At 44.0% G+C, this 24816-nt stretch overlaps 1 protein-coding gene across 2 annotated transcripts in view; it reads left to right on the top strand.

Moving 5' to 3' along the window:
* The window catches only part of NELL1 (neural EGFL like 1), a 545320-nt gene that overhangs the window by 124399 nt on the left and 396105 nt on the right, over window positions 1-24816 (top strand). For both annotated transcript variants that reach the window (XM_063289567.1, XM_063289568.1), the window contains exon 4: window positions 2268-2438. In XM_063289567.1, the coding sequence (XP_063145637.1) occupies window positions 2268-2438 (171 nt within the window). The remainder of the gene's footprint in view (window positions 1-2267; window positions 2439-24816) is intronic.

The raw sequence follows: 24816 nt of genomic DNA, 5'->3' as shown, positions 1-24816 counted from the left end.
GATATTATACTGCTAGAAGCAGCTTGTAGCTTTTAAAGATTGACAAGTCTTTTTGATTGGTGACAGCAACAGTAGAGTAATTGCCAGTATAACATTCCATTTTTAGGTGCACTTCCCTTATCAAAGTTTCTTACTTTCTTTGACTTTTTTGTGCGTTTTTCTTGAGCAAGAAAAGCCATATTGTTCAGGATGTGCATCTTCTGTTTGTTTGTGGATGCATTTCTGCTCTCTAGGGAGGATCACTGTGTTTCTGCACCATTTTTACTTTTTTCTCTCTCAAATTCCACTTAGTTGGGAATACGTATTTGTATTACAAAATTTACTTTTAGGGCTTGAGCACTTTTTGAAAATATATTTACATTAGATGAGTGGATGGTAGCAGAACTGATGTAAGTTCACTTTTGGTCCATTCTGTTTCTGTTGTCAGACATGTATTTGTGCACCAAATCCTAGTCAAGAAAGGGTTCCATAAGAAGTCAGTTACAGTTTTCCATTTGATAAGGCCATTGATAGTGCTGTGTGAGTTGTTTTTCCCTCTCTGAGCCAAACTTTGTTGATCAAAGAAGCAGATTAGAGTCCCACAGTTTTTATTTATTTAGTAGATACAAATCCTGGTGTGCGTGTTGCATGGACCGCTAGGCGGGATAGATATTTAATGGATAAAGAAGTACAAATAATGAAGAAGAATCCACTTTTCAAGGAAGCGGTTAATTGAAACACTCCTCCCTTTTATATTCACTTACTGATCTTACTGAATCATAGATCCATCCACTGCTGTGTTTGAAAGGAATCTCTTATTACCATTGCCAGGCCCAAGAACTCACAGTCTTGGACAGCTGGCAAGGCACAGGTTTCCTAGCAGAGACCACTGCTGATATGTACCTGCCCCCCCCTTTTTTTGTTTTTTTGAATGTTTGGTGCTTTCGAGTTGGTTTTCGACTCCTGGCAACTGCCTGGACAAGTCCCTGCAGTTTTCTTGGCAAAGCTTTTTGGAAGTGGTTTGCTACTACCTGCTTCCTAGATCTGGGAGACAGCGACTGGCCCAAGGCTACCCAGTTGGCTTTGTGCCTAAGGCAGGACTAGAATCCACAGTCTCCTGGTTTCTAGCCTGATGCCTTAACCACCATAGCAAACTAGCTGTCTGATATGTGCCTTAGATCTACTTTTGAAGGAATCCTTGATTGGACACTATAGGCAGCAGCAAGTGGCTTGGTCTCTCCACTACTAATTTCAATACAGCATCATTTTGTGGGAAATCTAAATTTTGGCTAGGCTACTAAAATTCTACCCAACTGTCAGCCCTCTGAGATAGGCCAGGTCAAGAAACAAACCCTCCAGGGGCTCTAGGAATGCTTCTTTATTGTTATATTAACAGTATCATGAAAATCTTAATTGCACCTTTTTAAGGACAACAATGTCAAGGCAGGGTTGTTCTGCATTTCTTTCTCATGCTTTCTATTTCACCAGGGGTGAGTAACCATTTCACCTCTCCCTCCTTCTTCTTGAGGCCAGAGTTAAATTCTTCTTTGAACCCTTGGCTATCAAACTTTATTGTCATCAGAATTAGTTTTCTCTCACCATAGTCCAGACTTTTACAGCCCAGATACCATAATCTTATATTGCCTGTTGGTTCATTGATGTGATTTGCATCGTTTGCACCCAGCAGAAAAACACAACTGGGAACAAGAAGGGTTTGGAATTACCCAATGCTGTTCTATTACAGAGAAGCCCTTCCAGGCTGTGTGAATGTCTTACATTGCACTGTAGAGTCATCTCTCTGGCAATCTGCAGCCTCCTTGGCTTCCCATGCTTCAATAAATCTCAGGGGAAGACATGACTCCTCCCATTGGGGTTCTTCATATTGGAAAGTGTGAGCAGCCAAGGAGGCTTCAGTGTGATGGAAAGCTCGGGAACAGAAACAAGAAAGCAGTAGCACGTTCCTCTACCTCCAACAATAAAACAGGTATTCAAAATAAATGGTCAAACACTCCAAGAATTAAAAAGATGACCTTTTCATAGGAGAAGAAAAGTTTTGAGGGACTGCTAGACTGAATTTGGCATGGCATTATCTGAGACCAATTATAGGACAGATCATCTTTGGTGGCACCAGTTGTGTAGCTTGATTGAAACTGACAACATTGGTATAGTTTTTCAATTATTATTTCAAGTAATTTTCAATTATGGTAGTTTCCATTGAATCTCATAACACATCATGTAGTAATATATTGTCCTCAAAATGGAATTGATTCTCCTTGTTTTAAATGCAGTTACTTTGAACTGGAGAGCAGTGGCCTGAGAGATGAAATAAGGTATCACTACAGATTTAATGGAAAGACAAGAACAGAAGTATTTCCATATCGGCTAGCAGATGGACAGTGGCATAAAATTGCATTGTCACTCAGTGCATCCCACCTCCTGCTTCATGTGGACTGCAATAGGTAAGATATTCTTTACCATCTTTCTTTTTTTTTTCCCCTACTCCTTCAACATAAAAGTTAGTGCTTGATAAAATTTGAAATGGAGTTTTATATGCTCCAAAATGTCAGTTGAATATTTGAGTAAAAAGATAAAATGGCTTTAGAATTAAACAGAAAGCCTCCAATTATGAACTAAACACTAGTTGTTGATTTTGGGGTGGTGGGAAGGTATTAAATGTATTGCCTCATTCTCTAGGTATGAGTTGAAGTTATTTTTAAGTGCAATGCATTTTATAGTCTATTTTTTCTGAAGAAGGCTTCTCTCAGCACGCATCTAATATCTGAAGGTGTAATTGTAGCTTCTAATTTCTTTTCATGTAATAAATGCCTTAAAATATTATTTAAAATCTTTTTCAAACAAGACATTCGAAAAGAAAAGAATGGAAAAGAAAGAAGGCATGCCTAAATTGCTTTCATACTTTTGTAAAAAGCCAAATCTGGATACAGTAGCTTTACTTTTTTTTTTAAGATAAAAAGAAAACCATACACTTGAGATTGTAACATTTATTTGTGAAAAAATCAAATAGAATGGACAGTATGAGGCTGTTATAGAAGTGGAGCAAGATTATGTGATCTAGTACTAAGCAATGTTAACTAAAGACTACTTTGTCCCTAATACCTTTACAGTAGGCACTTTTTATATATCTGAAAACATAATTTCAATACATTAGGATGTGTTCTCATTTTGAAAATGTCACAGTTGTTTATTTAAAGTTGTCTCCTGAATGTTTACTAGAGCTGGCATAATGAAATGAGAAAAAGATCTGCAGGGAGAAATTCCTGATATACGCTAGGTAGTGTTCTTATTCAGTTCAAGGGTTATCAATTTTCAGCTGCTTTGATTATCCAGGATAACTATTTTAAGAAGGACACAGAAAAATCTGTTTTGTTTTTTACATCTTTTTATTGACAGATGTAATAATGGAAGTGGTTAACATTTCAAACCCAGAGTTTATTCATGTGTAAAAGTTATAATTACAGGGAAGTTGTTTGCTTGAGCTAAAAGAATTGTGAAAATGTTGAATATCTTGACTGATATTTTTATTTATTTGTTGAACGATGTAGAAATTGTTTTCTTGACATGTATATGACCTACCAGGTGCACTAAGTTTTTCTATGCAAAATACTGGAAATAATTTTTCTACATCAGGGGTGCTTTAATGGCTTATTATACAAGAAAATTACAATATGTGCTTCTTTTGATTATGCTTATCAAAGATCACTAGTGCATATTGAAAAGGATAGTTGGGGGTTAACCACACTACATAAACATATAATTGTACAGTACAAATAGCAGAATACCTGCAGTGCATATTCCACAACATATTTAACAGAGTCAGTTGGGACAGTGTACTACGGGGGCACCAAAAAGGGTTTAAATAACTTAATCATTTAACCCCAAAGAACTAAATATAGTTCAAAACAAGCCCAGTCACGAACAGGGTTAAAATAACTCCATGTACTTAGTTGAGTTGTGGGAACAGCTAAATCCATTCACTTGATCAGTTTGCAACCTAATCTAAGAAAACTAGCTGAAGAGAAGGAAGATATGAAAGGAAGCCTTTATCTGGCTGATTTTTTATTTATTTTGAAGAACAAGATATTCATTTGGCTATGTTGAGTTTTTCTTTCCTTCAAACTAAAGAACTCTGTCATTACATGGCTGCTTCCCCCTAGAGTTCCTCCTATTTCTGTTTCCTTAGCTGAATCTTCCCAACTGTTATTCTCAAGTCAAGAATTCTCTCAGGCCTCTTCCACTCTCCAAAAGAGTAAGTTGTCAGCAAAACAAGTCAGGAATTTCCTGGAAAGACCAGGCTAGAGAGAGTTTGTCTTCCAACTGGTATTAGCATAATACATATAATATAATATAATATAATATAATATAATATAATATAATATAATATAATATAATATAATATAATATAATATAATAATATAAGTCCCTCACCATGCTTCCTTGAAAGATCTGACATTTGTTTCTGGAAGGCATCATCCAGAGCTTCTTGATGATTTTGGATAATAGGCACCAGAAGAAACATTGCTTTTATTTGTTTCTCTACTTATTCTAACCCAGGTGCTCTCTACACCATTGATCATTTATGTCTCAGCAGGAATGGATATTTTAAATATACAGTGCAACTCATCCTCCCTTTCTGTTGCTTCTGTTCCTTTTGTACAAATTCTATCCTTCAATTGCTATATTTCACTCATGGAAGTCATCCCACCATGTCTCCATTACTGAATCATATTTGTTTTCTTGTACTAACAGCTCAACTTAAGAGCCAAACAAGATGTTTCTCACAATGCTGGCATGCTTTGCTGTAAAGTAGGCAAACAAACAATATCCAGCATACAATATGTGTGCTAGATTGTGACGGTAGTTTCAGGGAAGAGGGTGGGGTTGCCTGATTAGAATTCTGATCCTTGTAAGCCTTTGATACGAAAAAAGCTAATACATCAGTGGACAACTCTCACAAGGAAGCTGTCCTGCTCTTGCTTTTCAGACCTGGAAGATTTTATGCCCAGTATGTTATTCAGATGTTGACAAGTATAGCCAGTCTGCACATTTATCTTCTTTACTTTTAAAGTTTTCTTATTTTAAGTATTGTAAGTGTTCTGCCTTGTCCTGACAACCAGAGAACTTGATTTTGATCCTGAGCTTGAGTTCTTAGTGTATATTCCACCATGATAATAAGATAGCAGTTATGGCCAGGGGGCCTTTGCACAGTTGCCTGTTGTGTGATAGTGGGGTCCGTTCCTAGACTGGGAGGCCTTGCTTATGGTTATTCACACCTTAGTCATCTCCTGATTGGATTGTTGTAATGTGCTGTACAAGGAGCTGCCCTTGGGGACTATCTGCAAGCTTCAGTTGGTTCAGAATGCAGTATAGGTCATTATGGATGCAGCTTATTACGCCCATGTGATACCGCCATTGCCCAAGCTGCACTGGCTCATATTAGGCTTCCAGGTGCGATTCAAAGTGCAGGTTATCATCTTGGAAGCCTACATGGCATAGGACCACTTTTTTCCAAGAACATCTGCCTGGCCCATATACTCCCATAGGGTGAGCATGCTCCAGTTTCCCTTTTTTTAAACATTGTCATCTTATGGGACCTAGGAAGCAGTCTGCCTCTGTTCTCGGGGATGATGCCCCCCTGATATAGGACAGGCCCCCAAATACATTTGCCTTTAGAAAAGCTGTTAAGACCTAAATTTTCCCCTAGGCATTTGGGGCCAGTTGAGTGGAGTCCCCTTTTGGTTGTTTAATTATCCAGTTTGGTTGACATTTAATATATTGGGTTGTTCTTTTCAAATGCTGTATGGTTATTTTTCTTGGTTTATTGTTTATATCTGTTGTATGCTGCACAGAATCACAGTGAGTAGGGCAGCCCTATAAATCCAATAAACAAACAAACCAATAAATGTAACTGATTATATGTAGTTTAGTATGGTGAAATGACTACAGCCTAACAAATGTATATTTTTCCATGATGTTTGCTGATAGGACATATGCAAGAATGCCATTTTTAGAACTCTCTGGTGTTTCAGCCTGAGATCTGATGGGGCCAGAAATGGAGGGTTGGTAGAACCATGGGGTAATGCAACCTAGAAAGTGACTGTGAAGACACAATATCCTTGAAACCATTTTTTTTTGAAGGAAGCTCTCCAGTGGAGGATCTTCTGCCTTTTAGTAGAATCTTCATCTTAGCTCTGGGGCTCCTCATGATTCTGGTGTAATATTCTTGGCCAAAACTTAGGTCCAACAGTGTATTTCCATTTAGCAAAGGGTTCCATTAATCTGTTGATTTTGGAGAAATAATAATAATAATAATAGTAATAGTAATAGTAATAGTAATAGAAAACTAAACATTGTGCCCAATCTTGATCTTAAATACTTCTAGACTTAGAGCAGGAATATTCAGCAGAGCCCTTGAGGTTGATAAACAGATTGAATGGCCATATCCATTTTTAATATTGGAAAGACCCATTTCTGCCTTGTTAATTGATCAGTGCATTTTATTTCTGTGCTCTAGTGTGGTGTTTCTCAACCTTGGCAGCTTTCAGATGCGTGGACTTCAAGTCCCAGAATTCGTCAGCCAGCATGGGGTGGCAGAGAGGTGAAGCCAATTAAAATATGTTTCACTTGATAGTCCATAGTTCCTCACCATATTATTTTTCTGACAAAATCTTGTACTTGTTATGTGTGGTAGTAGGGCTGTGTAGTGCTTTGGATTCAAAGGCAAAAAGATGTTTTGAAATTCATCGGGGCATGAATTTAGTACCTGTCTGCAGCTCCTTAAACAACTGTACCTTTTCTGAGGAAAAGTCATGTTTTGTTTAAGAAGCTGCATGCAAGTGCTACATTTGTACCCCTGCACACCCTGAACCGCTTCAGGAATTGAGGGGATGGATTGCCCTCTAGAATTTCCTTGACACAGTTCTAAAGCATTGGTCCTTCCTCCCTGCTAGTTCAATTTCTCTCTCATCTCTGCAATTTTGAATGTAGCAGTGAAAGCCTGCAAGGTAGGTTCAGACAATTCCTGAAATGTTATAAACACGGCTTGAAAAGCTGTATGAGACAAAATGAAAGAAAGATAATGAACTTGATCCTGCCATCCTTAGAGTCTTGACTATAATTAACTTAACTGCTTCTTTTCTAATCCTGACAGATAGCTCAGATGACTTAGCTTTTCTGATATGCATATGTCTGGTAGAGTTTTGCAGTATATTTTTTCCTGCAGGGTAGAAAGCCTTCTGCGAATGTCTAATTGATAACATTTCAAATGGTAGAACTTCCTAATGGATAACTACAATAAGAAGTCCCTATAAAATAATTTTAAATAACTTTTTGGGTGTCACTGAGTGCTAGAGAAGTAATTGCAACTTGCTAATGGGATACAGAAAGCTTTCTGAATTCTAATAAGATCAGCAACTTGGGTGCTGGGCCAATGCAATAAGAACAGTGGAAATGTAAAGTAAACAGAATGTTTTCTGATTGAAAATTGTTTCCTATTCTTTGATCCTCTGCAAATATTAGTTCTGAAGGAAATCCTGAAATCACTTTTCAAAATGCTTGAGTACTACTTGGTTTTAATTTGGCCCTTACGTACTAGACAGAATAGTACTGAAATGAGAGTGGGAACAGTGGTAGGTATGCTGTAGGTAGTAATTGATGTCCAGTTAATTAATGCCTTTAACTAGTTTAGCCATGTTTCAAACGGCATACCCTGCTGTCAAGATATTAAAAGAAATTCTCCCACAGATCCTGCTGGGAGTGAATTTGATTATTTCCCCTCTAGTTGATCCATGCTGGGACAAATGCTAGCATGACTTATGTTTGACTAGTGTTAATTTTTTCCTAGAAAAAGATATATACTAACATTGTACTTTCTACATTGTTTAAGGTGGCCTTCCATCTCTCCTTCACTTTAGAAAAACTTAACATATGAAGAGCAGTGCTGGATTCTTTGCATGCTGTTCTTCCCCAGCTTTTCCTGCGGAGATTGCCTGACTATGTGACATTGTGGATAAATGTATCAATGGTGGCTGTAGATTGCAGGAACAAAAACCCTGATCACAGATAATGTCTCCCAACAGATCAATTCCACCAGCCCTAGCCTTGAGTCTGATGCAGGATCTAAAACCTGATGCAGGATCTAAAACCTCTGAAATCTGGCTGAGCAGATTTCAGAGAATTTGACATTTAAAACCACTCTACTTAGCACAAGACTCAGGATACCTATGTATATAAATCAGATAGATAGACAGACAGACAGACTGATAGGCCACTACCCTTGTCCAGCCAGGTCTTGGTAACCATGCTAGGTCTGCCTTGCTCATCTACCCAGCAAATCAGGAATGGACATGGTCTTATTGCAGATAGACCTAGAGCTTCCAGCAGTACGCTAATGTTAGGTGCACTGACAGTATGGCCACCAGATGCCTAGGTTGGGATTGCTGAGTTGGAAGGAGCGATTGTCACTAAGATCACCTTTCCCCCAGAATAGCATACTCACCCCACCCCCACATATCTCCTATAGCCCGACACAACCAGGATATTATAATCATGTGCTCCACTCCCTATTTCCCAGGCTCCATGTTCTCCCAAGATGGGTGTAAGTTGCGATTAACCTAGCATAGTCATACATCACACTCCTCTGTGGTCAGGGGATTTTAATCTGACAAGCCACTCATACCAAATTCCCATCCATTTATATTCTCATATCAATCCTTATTCTCACTCTCCCATCACCCTCAAATCCTCCAATTTGGTATAGGAGGGGAAGAAACAGTCCGGGGCAGTCTCCTTAGTCCCAGGGCTGTCTCTACCCTACCCGCCCAAGCCAATGCTCTCACTATGGGAGCCAGTCTTGTGCCCTCTGCATCTTACTCAGGAGGGTTCCAAGCCAAGGTCTGGGGTGAAAACCAGATGCAATAAAAACGTAACTAGCCGGATAGAAATGCTGGCTCACAGGAGAGTGCTGGCTCACAGGAGAGACTTCTCAGTGAGCACTCAATTGTATGCAGCCTTCCAAACTTTACGTTACTATTTTCATTTGGGGTACCCCCAAGGTCACTGTTGAAAGACCACCTTTTGGTAAATTCCTCAACTAGCACAGGTAAAGAAGAGTGTTGAAATCCAAGATCCTGTCCCCCTCATCTTTCAACCCAATTGGGAATCCGGTTTCCCCCATTATGGAGTTTAGGATATAAGAGGGTCTGCCATTCCCAGCCAGCCACATGACTAAACTCCAATCCCAAAGGGATCCAGCTGCTTAGAATTGGTCACAGGTCATTACTTCACTCAATTGTCATTGTCACAAACACCAGCAGCAATAGTTATCATCCTACACCACTCCACTCCACGCCCCAGTCAGCAGCCCCTGGTAGCACGGATCATCATGTTCCATTGCTTAGCCACCAGATCAATCTTGTTACTGTGTCTGCTTAGTGTCAGCCCTGCAGTGATGATACTACCCTGTCAGCCCTTTGAGGTAGACCAGGTCAGGAAACAGACTTCATAGGAAGACCAGAACCATGCTTTATTGAGATAAGCTATAATAACATAATCTTGTAAGTCTCTACACACCTACAATGGCCAGTTCCAATTCTAGTCACCCTGATACTGTCATTCTCCACACTGTTCAGATGGCCAACTATCAGCTGTCTAAGGGACTGAACTGGTTCCAGAGGCCCCATTGGCACCAGTGAGCCTTCTCAACCTCAGTCTCACATTCACATCCCTTACCAATCCATTCACAACATTCATCATTCATCCTAATCTTCACAACAGCTTCAGCTCTTACACACTTTAAATCAGCCTCCACCTTTCAAATCTCCCTTTCCATCCTTTATCTTCCATCTTCCCTACTGAACACTCTGTCCGGCATCACCTTGAAGGGAAAAAAAGAAAAAGAAAGTGGTGACGGGCAGGAGATGTTATGATGGAAGCCAGAGGGTGAGTCATCATAGAGGAAGACACCCCAGGTGTTTGCTACCTGTAGTGTGTTCCGACCCTCCGTGCTTAAACCTAGACCCTGGACAGCAGTCCTGTGGGGGCCCTGGCCTCCAGCTGCTGCTTCTTAATGCCAGGTCATTGAACAGCAAGGCCCACCTCGTATGTGACTTGATTACAGAGGAGGGGGCAGACCTGGTGTGTATTACCAAAACCTTGCTGGGCCTGGAAGGGGGAGTGGCTTTGTCAGAGATGTGCCTGGAAGGGTTTCGGGTGTGGCACCAGCCAAGTTGCTGGGGCAGGGGAGCAGGGGTGGCAGTTGTCATCAGAGAGTCTCTAGTGGCCTTCAGGGGTGCTGCTCCACAAGTAGCTGGTTGTGAGACCCTGTTTTTCAAGTTGGGTGCCTGAGAGCAGTTGGGAGTGTTGCTGCTGTACCAGCCACCCTGCTGCATAGCAACCTCTCTGCCTGAGCTGCTGGAGGTGGTCTCAGGATTGGCAGTGGAGTTCCCCAGGCTTATGGTTCTGGGGGACTTCAATTTGCTGTCCCTGGGGCGGGCTGCGGAGGCAGCTCGGGAGTTCATGGCCACCATGGCGGCCATGGGCCTGACTCAGATTTTTTGGGACCCGACTCGAGACAGTGGCCTCACACCAGACTTAGTTTTCTTGTCAGGGCAGTGGCAATGTGTTCTGAGGGGAGAGTTACATCCTTCCCCTTTGTCATGGTCAGATCATGCCCTGGTGACCTTGGGATTCTCATATGCCACCCCCCTCCACAGGGAGGTAGGACCTATTCGATCAGTCCGCCCCTGGCGACTGATGGACCCAATGCAGTTTCAGAGGGAGCTGGGGGTTATACCTGAGGATCTGCTGCACAGTCCAGTGGGGGCCCTGGCTGCTGCCTGGAATAGGGAGACGGCCAGGGCCTTGGATAGGATCGCACCTGTGTGGCCTCTCTTATTCCATCGAACCCGACACTCCCCATGGTTCACGGAGGAGCTGAGGGTACTGAAGAGGATTAAGAGACGCCTAGACCACTGCTGGAGAAAGATGAAGACCAAACCCGACCGGACACAAGCTAGAACCGTGATTAATGCCTACCTTGTGGCAGTAAGAGCAGCAAAACATCAGTATTTCTCTGCTCTTATTGCATCTGCAGAATGCCACCCAGCGGCCCTATTTAGGATCACTTGATCCCTGTTGGGGAAGGGGGACCTGGAAAATCATCTACAGGGACCTGCTGAGGGGTTTTTGGAGCATCTGCAGGACAAAATTGCTTGGATTCGCTCTAAGTTGGACTCCTAGTTGTCCTAACAACCAGGAAACACACTGAGACATGGAACTGGTCTCTAATATTTATTGCTAGTACTTAACAGGAATCCTAACAAACTGAAGAAGCGTGGGAAAAACCCAGACATATAACCCCCAAGGGTTAAGGCGGTCCTGATCTGTGTCTCTTTGAATGGCTGAACAATTCATCAGTGCTACGCATGCGCTTAACAGTCTGGATGGGAGCCCCCTGCTCGCCATCCTTACTCATGACATAGTGTGGGATGGAGTCTGGGGAGATGCCTGAAGATGAGGTATCATCAATATGCTGATGATACTCAGTTATACAGCTTCATCTGGGAGAAGTAAGTGATGCTGTGACTGCCCTCTCTAGGTGCCTGGGGGCTGTGGGGGCCTGGATGGGGAAAAACAGGCTTCAGCTGAACCCTGGTAAGACGGAGTGGCTGTGGGTTATCAGCCCCTCTGCTCCTAGGAATTTACCACCTTTAGTCTTGGATGGGGCTGCACTGCCCCAGACAGACCTGGTGTGTAACTTGGGGGTCCTCTTGGACTCACGACTCCTGCTCAAAGAGCAGGTGGCAGTTGTGGCCAGAAGGGCCTTTGTGCAACTTCATGTTGTGCACCAGTTACACCCGTTCCTGGAGTGGGAGGCCCTTCAAACGGTCACTCCCATATAGACTACTGTAATGAGCTCTACATGGGGCTACCCTTGAAGAGTATCCGGAAGCTACAGCTGGTCCAAAATGCAGCTGCACAGGTGATTTTGGGTGCTTCAAGATCAGCACATATTACCCCATTGCTGCGCGAGCTGCATTGGGTGCCAGTTTGCTTCTAGGTCCAATTCAAGGTGTTGGTTATCACCTTTAAAGCCCTACATGGCATGGGCCCAGGTTACCTAAGGGACCGTCTCATCCCCGTTACATCAACCCATCCCACCCGCTCATGCAGAGAGGGCATGCTACGAACACCGTCTGTAAGAGAACTCCATCTGGTGGGGTCCAGGAGGTGGGCCTTCTCTGCAGCAGCTCCCACCCTTAGGAACATCCTTCCCCAGGAAGTGATGCTAGCCTCCTCTATTTTGGACTTCAGGAAATGATTGAAGATCTGGCTTTGTCACCATGCCTGGAGTGGGGAGAGGAAGAGACACTCTTGGGGTTGTTTGGCTCCCTAGTCCTGCCGAGGCCGGTCTTGTTCCCCTTTGGGTGGTATTAGATCTGCCATTACTTGGATCTCATTAGATTTTATATTCATTTATTGATATTGATATTGATGGATTAATGATATTATTTATGATTTTATTGAATTTTAAACTGTTTTATTGTGAACCACCCAGAGTCCCCCGTATGTGGGAGATGGGCAGTGATAAAAAAATATGATAAATAAATAAATAAATAAAAATGGTGCTGCTTGTGGACATTCTGGTGGTTTTTAGCTGGCCACTGCTAGATTTGATTGGCTTTCTAAGAGATCTCTGGATGGGATCTTTTCTTGCCCAAGAAAAGAAGGAAGATGGGTAGGAAAGGGGTTATCAAAGGAAGTATAGGGAGGGTAGATTTTACACCTGAGATTTCTTTTTTTTTTTTAATTATGATTTTATGAGACCTTATTAGTGTTTAGGTTTCTAGGTGAGTTCTGAATAGCTAAGGAAAAGGAGATGATCTCTGAGTTTATTTGGGCCAGTTAATTCACAGTAGAAGGTAAGATTATTTTAGTTGATAGCATCATTGGTATTGCATATTTTGGTTATCTTCACCTTTTAATAACTGGATTTCAGATGGACTGAAATCAATACAAATTGAAAAAAATGTCATCTCCCTCATTTTGCAATGGCTATCAACTGTAGCATTATACAGCTGTTCTTGTCAATGGCTCCTTGTCTGCTAGATGGGAGGCTTTCTGACTGGCAGGTTCCAGCAGTAGCACTCAAAAGACATTCTCAACTCTTTGGGTTTTACCTCTTGCTTGGATTTGCTTTGGTAGGGAATGGTTACATTGGGAGAGTTAGTTACAATTGGAAAAGGATATTATTTGAACCCAATTTTTTTATAAATGAGGCAGGATGAATGTATAGTCAACTGGTCATCAGTAAGCACCGCTAGTATGCCTATCTTTGGGAAGTGGGTGGGGCTAATTAAAAAAAACCCCACAGCATTTTAAACTTGTTTTCTTTTAGGTTGTTTCATTTGTTCTCACATTATCATGAAACTATCAAGGCATGCTGCTGAGAACATACATAGACATGGCTTTTTAGAATTTGTCTCATTAAATTTGAATCCCTTATATGTGCAATCAGAGGTTACATTTGAAGTTACACTAACGCTGATATGATGGAGCCCTGAATGAGGAAATTGTTGCTCCACCTTCACCTTACCCTTCCTCTTTAATATTTTACAAGGATTGAACTAAATTATAATTATATTTTTAAAATCAGTTACTCTTTTATTTTGACCCTACAGTAGGGTCCCTCCAAATTGATATTTAAAAAAAAAAACTCAAACAAATGGTTGGCATCTTGCTACATCTCACAAGATATTGGCATTCTGTGAGAATATGTGAGAATATTGAAATCTAATGGAAAAGCACCAACATCTCAACATGACTTCATAAGATTTAGGATAATTTGAAGAAAAAAAAATGGAGAGGCCTCAGTAACAAAATGTGCATGACCCAGTTGGATTGCAAAGCAAAGCTCCCCTATTTTTGTTTTTTGCATGGATGATTGTTACAGACACTGCTGCTCCATTTAAAACAGATATGAGTCTATTCATATGCTGTGAACTTAAAAGAGAATACTCAAGATGAGATGTTTTGTATCTGATCAAATGGCCCAATACATATTTATGCTTTCTAAACTGCTCCATATGCACTGCACTGACTCCTTGCATCACTCTGACACCTGAAGCTTGATTAATAATTGACCTTAGATATTCAAATGGGATGTAAATTGTAATTTTAATGCTTGCATATGCAAAAAGCAGATACTTGAAAGATTAGTGACATTCTGGGTGAAAAAGAGAGGTCTTGAATGTGTTCTAATTTAACTGCGCCATAATAAGATGGAACTAGTAAGAGAGCAAGAAGTCTGACAAAAATGTGTCAAGGGAAGGGCATTTGCACACACGCTGGTCATCTTAACATCTGCTTGTTCCCTTGTCCTAATTGCACTTTCCACTGGCATTTCAGCCCCTGCGGCACTTTTTGGAATTTCCATCATAACAGAAAGAGGTGACATCAGTACTATTTATCACGAATAAACATTTACAACAAAATGTTCTATTGGCAAAGATAGGTTGATGTACTGAAGAGTGGGGACCGTTAAGCCAAGTGCAAACATTCTTTCATTCCTTGAAAAATCTGTGAGCAGCTGAAAGACAGGTAATGCCTAGTGGTGGTTTATAAACATTTATGGTCAGTTGCATGAGGCAAAACCAGGACCCCAGATTAGTAGTTTGGAACTATTACTAATTTGGATTAGTTATTAGAAATCTAAAATAGTATTTCAAGAGAAATATACCATATACAAATATTTGAAATCGATTGAAAGGCCTTTACTGTTCATTTCGTAATGCAGTGATTCACCACACTTTGGATTCTCAAGTCTTGTGTTTTTATTACCAGTGGGATGTAAAATTGGTCATATTGATACACCTACACATGCACACATAGATCTTTTATACACAATACTGTAATGGGTGACAATATTTTGTGTGTTTTCCCATCTTTGCTCAAAGTTGAAGCTTGATTAATAATTGACCTTAGATATTCAAATGGGATGTAAATTGTAATTTTAATGCTTGCATCTGCAAAAAGCAGATACTTGAAAGATTAGTGACATTAGTGACCTGTCCACCAAATTCTTTTTTCATGGTGCAGAACAGAGGAAGGATCAGCTAACCTCCTACATTCCTTCTCTGTTCTGCTCCTGCTACATAGAAAAAAGGGTTAAGAATGGAGTAATCAAAGGCCAGAGAGCCAGTCTGCTGTGGTCGTTAAGACACCAGGCTAGAAATTGGGAGACCGTGAGTGCTAGTCCTGCCTTAGGCATGAAGCCAGCTGGGGGACCCTTTCTCAGCCCTAGGAAGGAGGCAATGGCAAACCACTTCCAAAAAAACCTTGCCAAGAAAACTGCAGGGACTTGTCCAGGCAGTCTCTGAGAATCAGACATGATTGAACAGATTAAAATAAAAAAAATCAAAAGCCACTCCCTGTCCATGGTAATTATCCATAGTCTTGTTTTCAGTGGCTCTGGAAAGTTCTGTATCCTTTTTTGATATACATTATAAATAATGTAAATTCTCCCATTATTCATGTTTCTCTCCCCCTGCTTTTACCTGCTTTTTATCCCATTTTGCCAGTTAACTGTTCTGATGTTTGCTGATATTTAATAAATAAACATCAAATTATATTACTTTTGCTAGCTGTCCTGATTGGTTTAAGTGCTAACTTTGATTTGGATATAGGGCCTGACTGGGAAGTTGGGGGCAAGCTAACGCTACTGACAGTAATTTTCCAACAAAAGCAGAAGCATATAATACCAAAAAACAGGCAAATTTTTTAAATTCCAAACTTGGGCTTTTTAAAAAATTCTGATGCTGCTTTTGGCTCTCCAGGAAGAAAGGCACCTGTGCAGTGTATAGCAGCTCAGGGTTATTGGCCATCTTGCTAAATACGCTTGCAGACGTACATACAAACTTCTTTTAGCTGATACTGTAACATACGGCAGGAGAAAAGGAGAAAACACTCTTTCTCACAGAAAATCACTTTCTCATAGGAGAGGGAAGCTGATAATCTGGCAAAGGAGAGGAGAGGAGAAGAGAGAGCTGGAAAAAGTGAAGAGAGAGGTTTAGGGATGAGAAGGATCATAGCTGGCAACCCAAAATGGATTCTAGGCACTATTGGCTGCTGAAGCCTTGCTGGTTCCAGTGGATGTCTGGCCAAGACTCCTGAATCAGAGCTGGTTGGTCTGGAAACCACCAAAGATGGTCCTGAGGGACATGTCTTCTCAGTACAAATGGCCCCCGGCAGGTGGAGGAAAAATTAAGGCTCCATCTTGCCCACCTGAAAGAGATTACCAACCAGTATAATTAATGATGATTGATTAGGCAGATTTTCTCCAGGATGATCTGTCCCCTACCTGGTCCTTCATGTTTTTGAGTTCTTCCACCTTGCTGCTGATTGTCCTCTTTCCCGACTTTCTTTCCACCTTTCCCAGCATTACAGAGTCCTCAAGAGAGCTAAATGTGTCCAGATGTGATACTTTTTGTTTGGTCATTTGTGTTTTGAGTGAGAACTTTGGATTTATTTGTTCTATGATCCATTTGTTTTCTTAGCTTACCATGGTATTCTCAGGAGTCTTCCAGAGTTCAGAACGCTACCAAAATTCAAAAGTGTGAATACTCTTCCTATCCTGAGTTATGCCCTTATTTAAATCTAAGTGGGGTGCATTTTAAAAAAGGTGCAAACATAATGGGGTAGACTTTACTAGTGGCTGGAAGCTTTAGTTGCCAGGAGAGAAACAGTTAACTCTGGAAGGCTTGGACCGACACATATAAATGAATGTTTTATGGCTGCTGAAATGGAAGGAGAAGGGCAGTGGGGGAGAGTCCAGTCAAGACAGTTGTAAATGCCTTAGATAAGTGTTGTTTGACTTAAGGAAACTGTGCTGCTGAAAGACTCACCTCTCATCATGTTTATGCTCAAAAAAAAAAAAAGGAAAAAACAAATTATAAGGAGTTTTAGTGTGCTGTGTGTTTCATGTGAACCCACAAAACCCTTGACAGCACCTTGCCTTTATGAACCAGTAACTAATATTATCTTGCATTATCCTAATCACAAGTTCAGTTTTTAAGGTTCTGAGTATTGACTGTCCCATTGGGACAGTCCCCACTGATCTTAAAAGCAGGGATGTCTGTAGTGGGGGTCAAAAAAGTCAAGATGGTGGCCATAATTACACAACTCATGTAAAAGGGCGTGGGGCTTCAATTGCATGCTTGTGGCCACCATCTTGACTTCTCTGTGGACATCCCTGCATGAAAGGGAAAGCTGCCTTTTCTCTTCCATTTGTCTTTTGTTTTTTGATCAGCCCATTTGAGGCATGGAAGCTGTATTAAATTAATTGGGCTGCCACAGGGCTTGCATATGGGTTATGCAGGTCAATTATTCCCCCAGTCCTTCCTGGTTTTGACCAACAATGAAAGTCCCCAAACTGGAACCAAAGGGTCAAAGACACCTGTAAGTCCAGCAGTGTGTTGGTATATCAGAATTGAGTCCACAGATTTTCTCCACATTTAGTTGTGGAGTACAGTAGACTTTCAGTTAACTGGAACTCAAGCAACCGGCACTCTCAAGCAACCGGCAAAAAAACCCGCACTCTCAAGCAACCGGCAAAAAACCTGTATCTCTCTGCTGCCATCTAGTGGGTATTAGGGTTTAATAGTAACTCTCAAGCAACCAGAAACTACATTTATCCGGCATCTACCAATCCCCATGGGTGCCGGTTAACTGAGAGTCTACTGTGATTTTGTCCTTCCCATTGATAAGTTACTGGGATTCAGAAATCCTTATAGTTGCATTCATACTGTACTTGATGTACTTTCTGCCCATTCCCATTCTACATTTATAGGAAGGGTGAATACTGTTGCTCAGTGCCTTGAAAAACAGGAAAGCAAAGTATGCTGGAATTTCCTGCACTTCAAATTTCTAGACATTAAGCCCCAATTTTATTTCTATTATTGTTACTATATAAGGTGGTAGCTAACTGTCTTGATTAAAGGACATCAAATTTGTACTAATAATGATAGTAGGTTACCATTATTATTACAGGACATCATTATTAAAAAGAACAGTATTAATAATGATGATAACTAGCAATTATTATTCAAGGACAGCATTTAAGGAGAGAAAGTTGGCATAGTTCTTAATTCAGTATAGTCCCCACATCCTAAGAACCATTAACCTGAATGTGCATTAGAGAGTTCCTAACTCTCAGTAGATAAAAATAGTTTTTTTTTCCAATTTATTTTGTGGGTTCCAATGCAAGAGTGAGTTCCTTTGCATCATTAATGTGTTTTCTTGAAGCCAGAGTAAGATGGAAAATGCTGTTTCCCATGTTTTACAGAAATATCTCACAGAATTTCTGGGAGACCACAAATTGGAACATAAACTCTTGAAGCCTACCTATGGGATTTAGTTACTAATAGATTTCTCTCTCTCTTTTTTTAATTACCATGATAGTACTTTAATACTACAGATTCCTATGCTAGTAAGCTGACATAAAAACAAGGATGAAAGTGTTTAAGGAAAGACTTTGGAATACATTGCTGATAGCAAAGGAGCATTTAATTAATCAGTGTGTGTCTTACATGATCTCTATTTGGTGATTACTGGGAAATCAATTAACTATATTTGATCTGAATGTGATAAATTTATTTAGAGTAAAGTAGTCCAAGTTGTAGTTTGTGAATTGTTCATCTATAAAGAAATAAAGGCTGGTGTTTCTCACCAGCAAGTTAGGTTCTGCCCAAGTTATGTTTTGATACTTGCCAACTTCTCTCCTCTGAGACACATTGCATTGCAGAGTCCATCTGGGGTCAAAAACATTTAAACCTTATTTTTTGTTAATTACTTTGTTTTTATGCATAGTCAAGAACAAATGGAAATAAATAGTGAGACTATCAGATTGGATGGAAATTTTGCTCTGTACTACTATGCATTGTTTGACTTTAAAGGTTTTCTTGTAAGAATATTCCAATACATAATAATGAATAAACTCTAGAAACTATTTTAAAAAAAGGATCATCATCATCATCATCATCATCATCATCATCATCACAATAAAAGCCAAGCAGAGCACTAGATGAATACTTTGTTGTTCCAATCTAGGTATAATAGAGATATAGAGATGTGGATATAGATTAGACATACCGTAGATACTGCCTGTTATTCTATTAAGGTTTTAAGGCCAACTTAAAACCAGTATGTCGCTATGTTACTAGTAGTTGCAATAATCAGACTAAAATCAGATTAAATCTGGCTAGAACAATTACAATTCTGGTAGCCTTATTATCCCACTTTTCTTTCTCTTGATCTTCTGTGTCCAAGAGATATGTTAGTGTCCAATGAAAAACTGATGAAAAAGAAATAATAAATGCTGTGAGAATGTTGAAAAGTGGTAAAAGTGGTTTAACTGGAGAAATGTTAAAATATGGGTGTAGTTTGCTTATAGAATAGTTGTGCAAATTGTTCTATGTGTATGGAAGAATGTATCTATGCCTGACAATTAGAAGAATATCATTAGTGTTCTCCTATACAAAGGGAAATGTGGCAAGAATGAATACAAAATCTTCAGGGGAATTAGTTTTGTTAAGTACACCTGGAAAAGAGTGAGCAAAATTTGGGAAGTGCATTGTAAATTATGACAGGCAGGGGATGTGCAGTACAAATTTTTGCTCTGAATGAATGAATATTGTACTTTGATTTAGAAAAAGCATATGATAAAATGAATAGGCTTGATCTATGGAATTTTTGTGTTAATACAAAGTTGAAGAATGGTTAAATATATAAGTATTGTATATGTGGGGGATATAAATGTGTGTGAACTCCTGAATACAGATAATGCTATTTTGTTGATTCAGAATTCAATGGTTTGCATCAAATGTTAAGAGAGACTATTTGATGAAATGAGGAATATGCATCTGAACATTAGTATTTTAAAGACCAAGGTCATTTTGTTTGACAGTGTCATGAGTGCCGTTGAGCTGAAGACATCAGCGCAATGGCACACATGACAATAACGAGGAAACAGGGGAAGGGGCTCAAGATAAGCAGCCATCAACTCACAAAGACGAAAGGAGAAGATACAATGGCTAAGCGGATCGCGAGGCACACCCAAGCTGTTAGCGCTAGCGCAACGGAGATCGCCCAGCTGACAGCAATCACCGGATGAATAGGGAAACCGATGATGGGCGATCCCGGAGCGCCAGCGGGGCCTCGCAACCCCTCACCTACCAGCAAAACAGCATGTGGGACAAAGGGGGGGTGACGTAACCTCGAGTGAGGGGGCGCTGACCGGCGCGGGGTATTTAAACCCGCACCGGCGCGCTCCTGTCACTCTCAGCTTTTTTCTACAACTGTAACTATGCTATGAATAAACCAGAGCCTGCTTCATCTGAACCAGTGTCTGTGTGTTACTCGGCGGTAGGCAGTGCATGACATAAAGCTGAGAGTCACAAACTCAGCCTCGCCGAGCCCCACCGGACGACAACGAGCCGCGGGAGGAGTAGATGGCGAGAAGACCAGGAATGATGAGGCCGGCGCGACGCGGACAAGGGGGGCGAGCCGCACGGCAAGAAGCAGAGGAGGACCGATCGAGGCCAGAGGCACCGCGGACTCCCGGAGCCATGGACGCCCACCTGGCCCAACCCGAGCCTCAGCTCCAACCCCAAGGGGAGATGGCGACGGAGGCAACCCGGCCACGGGAGGGAGCAACATACCTCCCGAGACCAGCGGAGAACCCCGCGCCCCACATCGCACCCCAGCCACGGGCGTGGAGCGGCAACCCAATGGCGGTAAGCACGGGGGAGGACGAAGAAGCAACCCAGCCGACGGCGGAGGAAGTGGGCCAACGGACGGGAGTGCCTGAACCCCACCGGCGACCCACCCCCGCCGACACACCGATGGAACTGGCCCCAGCGGCGGCGCGGGTCGCGGATGGGGACGCACAAGCTAGACTCGCGGCCATGGAGACCCAACTGAAGGAACTCCGGACCATGCTTCAATCGTTGATGTCCCCCGCGCCGCCCAATGACGTCCCCGCACAGGTCCACACCCCGAGCGAGGCACCGAACTCCCACGGGCCAGATGATGGTCAACAAACGGCCCAGGCGGATGACGCCACAGGCCGGGAAGTGAGAGGAGGGGGCTCACAAAACGCCCGGGCCCCAAAGGACTTCCCCATCTTCTTTGATGGGAACCCCGCGAAACTGTCGTTCTTCATTATGAACGCCAGGGAGTTCATGGGGAGGCACGGACGCTCCTATGACTCCGAAGCGGACAAGATCGCAGCTGTGGCGATCAAACTACAAGACCGGGCGGCGGACTGGTACGTCCAACTGTACGAGTCCAGCTCCCCCGCCCTCGCCAACTTCCACGCCTTCATCAACGAGATGAAGAGCTACTTTGAGGACCCACTAGCCAAAGTGAGGGCGAAAAGCGCACTCCAAAGACTCAAACAGGGCGCACGCACTGTCCCGGACTACGCCCTCGAGTTCAAAGCCCTCGCAGGGAAGATCAACGACTGGTCCGAGACCACCCTGCTGGAAATGTTCAAAAGGGGGCTCAACCGCGATGTACTCCAATGGGCCCTCTACCGCGACAACCCAGAGACTCTACACGGTTGGATCCACCTCGCGGGGAAAGCAGAACACGCGCACCGCACCTTCCTCATGGCAACGACGGAAGACACGGCCAACACCTGCCAAAAGGTACCCGCGCCACACGTGGGGACGGCCGGTCCCACATACTCAAGGAAGAAATTTAATCGCGGGCCCTGCAGGAGGTGTGGAAAACTGGGCACAAGACGGCAGATTGCTTCGCCAACCGACCGCCGGCTAGTGTGCCTAAACCCGCCCCGAAAACTAGACTCAAACCACCTAACCCGCCACCGCCCCCTCACCGCCGAATGACCGGAGCCACAGCGACACCAGAGGAAGGCTGGGACGCCTACTGGGGGGGAGAGGACGCCGTAGACCCAGACCAGCCAGCGGGAAACGCTCCCCGCCTGCCCTGAAACGCGTTGCGAGGCAGGAGGTGGGACAGCAGCATGGACCACCTCGAAAGCTCCGTTATAATGGCGGCAATCAAACTCTCTGCCGGCAACGGAGTCACCACGGCCGCGGCACTAGTGGACTCGGGGTGCTCGAAAAACCTCATCCACCCCGACTTAGTCGCCAAACTCGACCTCCGCTGCTCCCCCCTCCCCACGCCGCTGGCATTCCACCAGCTGGACGGCTCAACAGCGGGAGGGAAACCAGCCACGATGCAGACTGAGCCGGTCACCCTGCAAATGGGCACTCACACCGAACGCACATCGTTCGTAGTTACCCACATCGGACGACCCATTGCAGTCTTGGGAATGCCATGGCTCGCGACAAACAACCCGCACATCGACTGGGAGACCCGCACCTTCACATTCGGCGACGGCGAGTACCGGGCGCCAGTTCCGGCGGGCAGAACCAACCCCACTGTGGGACGAGCAGCTACACAGGACAACGCAGCTATCACAGCAGACCTACCGGAACAATACGCTGACTTCTCCGAGGTCTTCGGAGAGGCGGAAGCTGATCAACTACCCCCCCACCGCAAGACGGACTGTCGGATTGACCTGCTGCCCGACGTCCCCTTACCTAGACCGAAGATCTACTCGATGACCCCGAAGGAGATGGCAACCCTCCGGGAGTTCATCGATAAAAACCTAGAGAGGGGATTCATAGAGCCAGCATGCTCACCGGTCGGAGCCCCCGTCTTATTCCGGGAGAAGAAAGACGGCACCCTACGGCTCTGCACCGACTACTGGGGCCTAAACGCGGCTTCCCTGTCCAACAAATACCCCTTACCCCTGGTAAAAGATATGCTTGCCCACCTGTCCACGGGCAAGGTCTTCTCCAAGCTAGACCTTCGCGAGGCGTACTACCGCATCCGAATCAGGGAGGGGGACGAATGGAAAACTGCGTTCAACTGCCCCCTAGGCGCCTTCCAGTGCAAAGTGCTGCCGTTCGGACTCGCGGGGGCCCCGGGGGTGTTTATGTAGCTCATCAATGAGGTCCTGCATGAACACCTGTTCAAAGGGGTCCTCGTCTACATAGACAACGTCCTTATCTACACCAAAACGCACGAGGAACATGTGACCCTAGTCAGACAAGTCCTCGATAAGCTCAGAAGGGCGCAGCTCTATGCCAAACCCGCAAAGTGCGAATTCCATAAAGCGCGCCTAGACTACCTGGGGTACTGAATCTCCGGAGACGGCATAGAAATGGACCCCGCAAAAGTCGAGGCGGTGCTGAACTGGGAACGCCCCCGCAACAGACGCCAACTCCAGAGCTTCCTCGGCTTCGCGAATTTTTACAGGTCATTCGCCCGGGGGTTCGCGGAGATAGCCCTCCCCCTAACGGACCTCCTCAAAACCAAAGGGGTGGGGAACACCCGACGCGCCAAGAACCCGGGCACAGTATTGAATTGGACTCCCACGTGCCAGACCGCATTCAATAAGTTGAAAGCGCTGTTCACCACAGAGCCAATCCTCGCGCACCCGGACCCAGAACGGCCGTTCGTGGTCCAAGCCGACGCCTCAGACTTCTCCCTGGGGGCCATCCTACTTCAAAAGGACCCCACAGGACTCCTGAAACCATGCGCCTACCTGTCGAGGAAATTCTCCGAGACAGAAAGGCGATGGCACGTCTGGGAGAAGGAAGCCTTCGCGGTAAAATCGGCACTGGAAACATGGAGACACCTACTCGAAGGAGCCACCCAACCATTCGAGGTCTGGACCGACCACCGGAACCTCGAGGCCCTCCGAACGCCCAGACGCCTCAGCCCAAAACAGGTCCGATGGGCCCAATTCTTCAGCCGCTTCAACTTCCAGCTGAAGTTCATGCTGGGTAAAAAGAACTTCCTGGCTGACGCCCTTTCCCAACTGCCCCAAGATGAAGAGCCCGCCCCAGACACGATCGGGACGGTCCTATCCGCTTCCCAACTGGGGATGGCTGTGACCACCCGGAGCGGCGCTCGGAGGCAGCACGACTCTACGGCGCAACCGACGGCAGGACAACCAGTGCCCAGACGACGCCAACCGCAACTACCGGGGGGATACGCACGGACCTCGCCGCCGCCCTCAAAATCGACCCCTGGTTCCTGGCAAACCCCGACAAGGTAACGATGGCACAGGACCTGGCATGGGGGGAAGGCAGAATCTATGTCCCGGACTCGCAACGCCAAGCGATCTTGCATAGATCCCACGACACCAAGCAAGCGGGACACTTTGGGTTCCTTAAGAAACTGCACCTAACAAGGCATCAATTCTGGTGGCCCGCGCTAAGACGGGACGTGAAAGCCTACGTAGCGTCCTGCCCAACGTGCGCCAGAGCCAAACGGGCACCAGGCAAGCCCTCGGGACGTTTACAACAGGTGGCAGAACCCTCCCGCCCATGGGAGGAAATCTCCATGGATTTTATAGTGGACCTCCCACCCAGCCAGAAGAAAACGGCCATTTGGGTGGTGAAAGACTATTTTTCGAAACAGGTCCACTTCATCCCCTGCACATCGGTCCTGTCCGCACAACAACTAGCCAAACTCTTCCTCATCCACGTGTACAGGTTACATGGATGTCCCGCACGTGTGGTGACCAACAGGGGCACACAATTCACTTCTAAATTCTGGCGGGCCTTCCTAAAGCTGACGGGGACCCAACAGGCCCTATCCACTGCCTGGCACCCCCAGACGGACGGAGCCACAGAGGTCATCAATGCCACCCTAGAACAATTCATACGCTCATACACCAACTACCATCAAGACGACTGGGCCGAACTGCTCCCGTTCGCCGAA

The sequence above is a fragment of the Candoia aspera genome, chromosome 1, assembly GCF_035149785.1.
Source record: "Candoia aspera isolate rCanAsp1 chromosome 1, rCanAsp1.hap2, whole genome shotgun sequence".
NCBI lineage: Eukaryota > Metazoa > Chordata > Lepidosauria > Squamata > Boidae > Candoia > Candoia aspera.
This window is presented reverse-complemented; position numbering and strand designations above follow the sequence as displayed.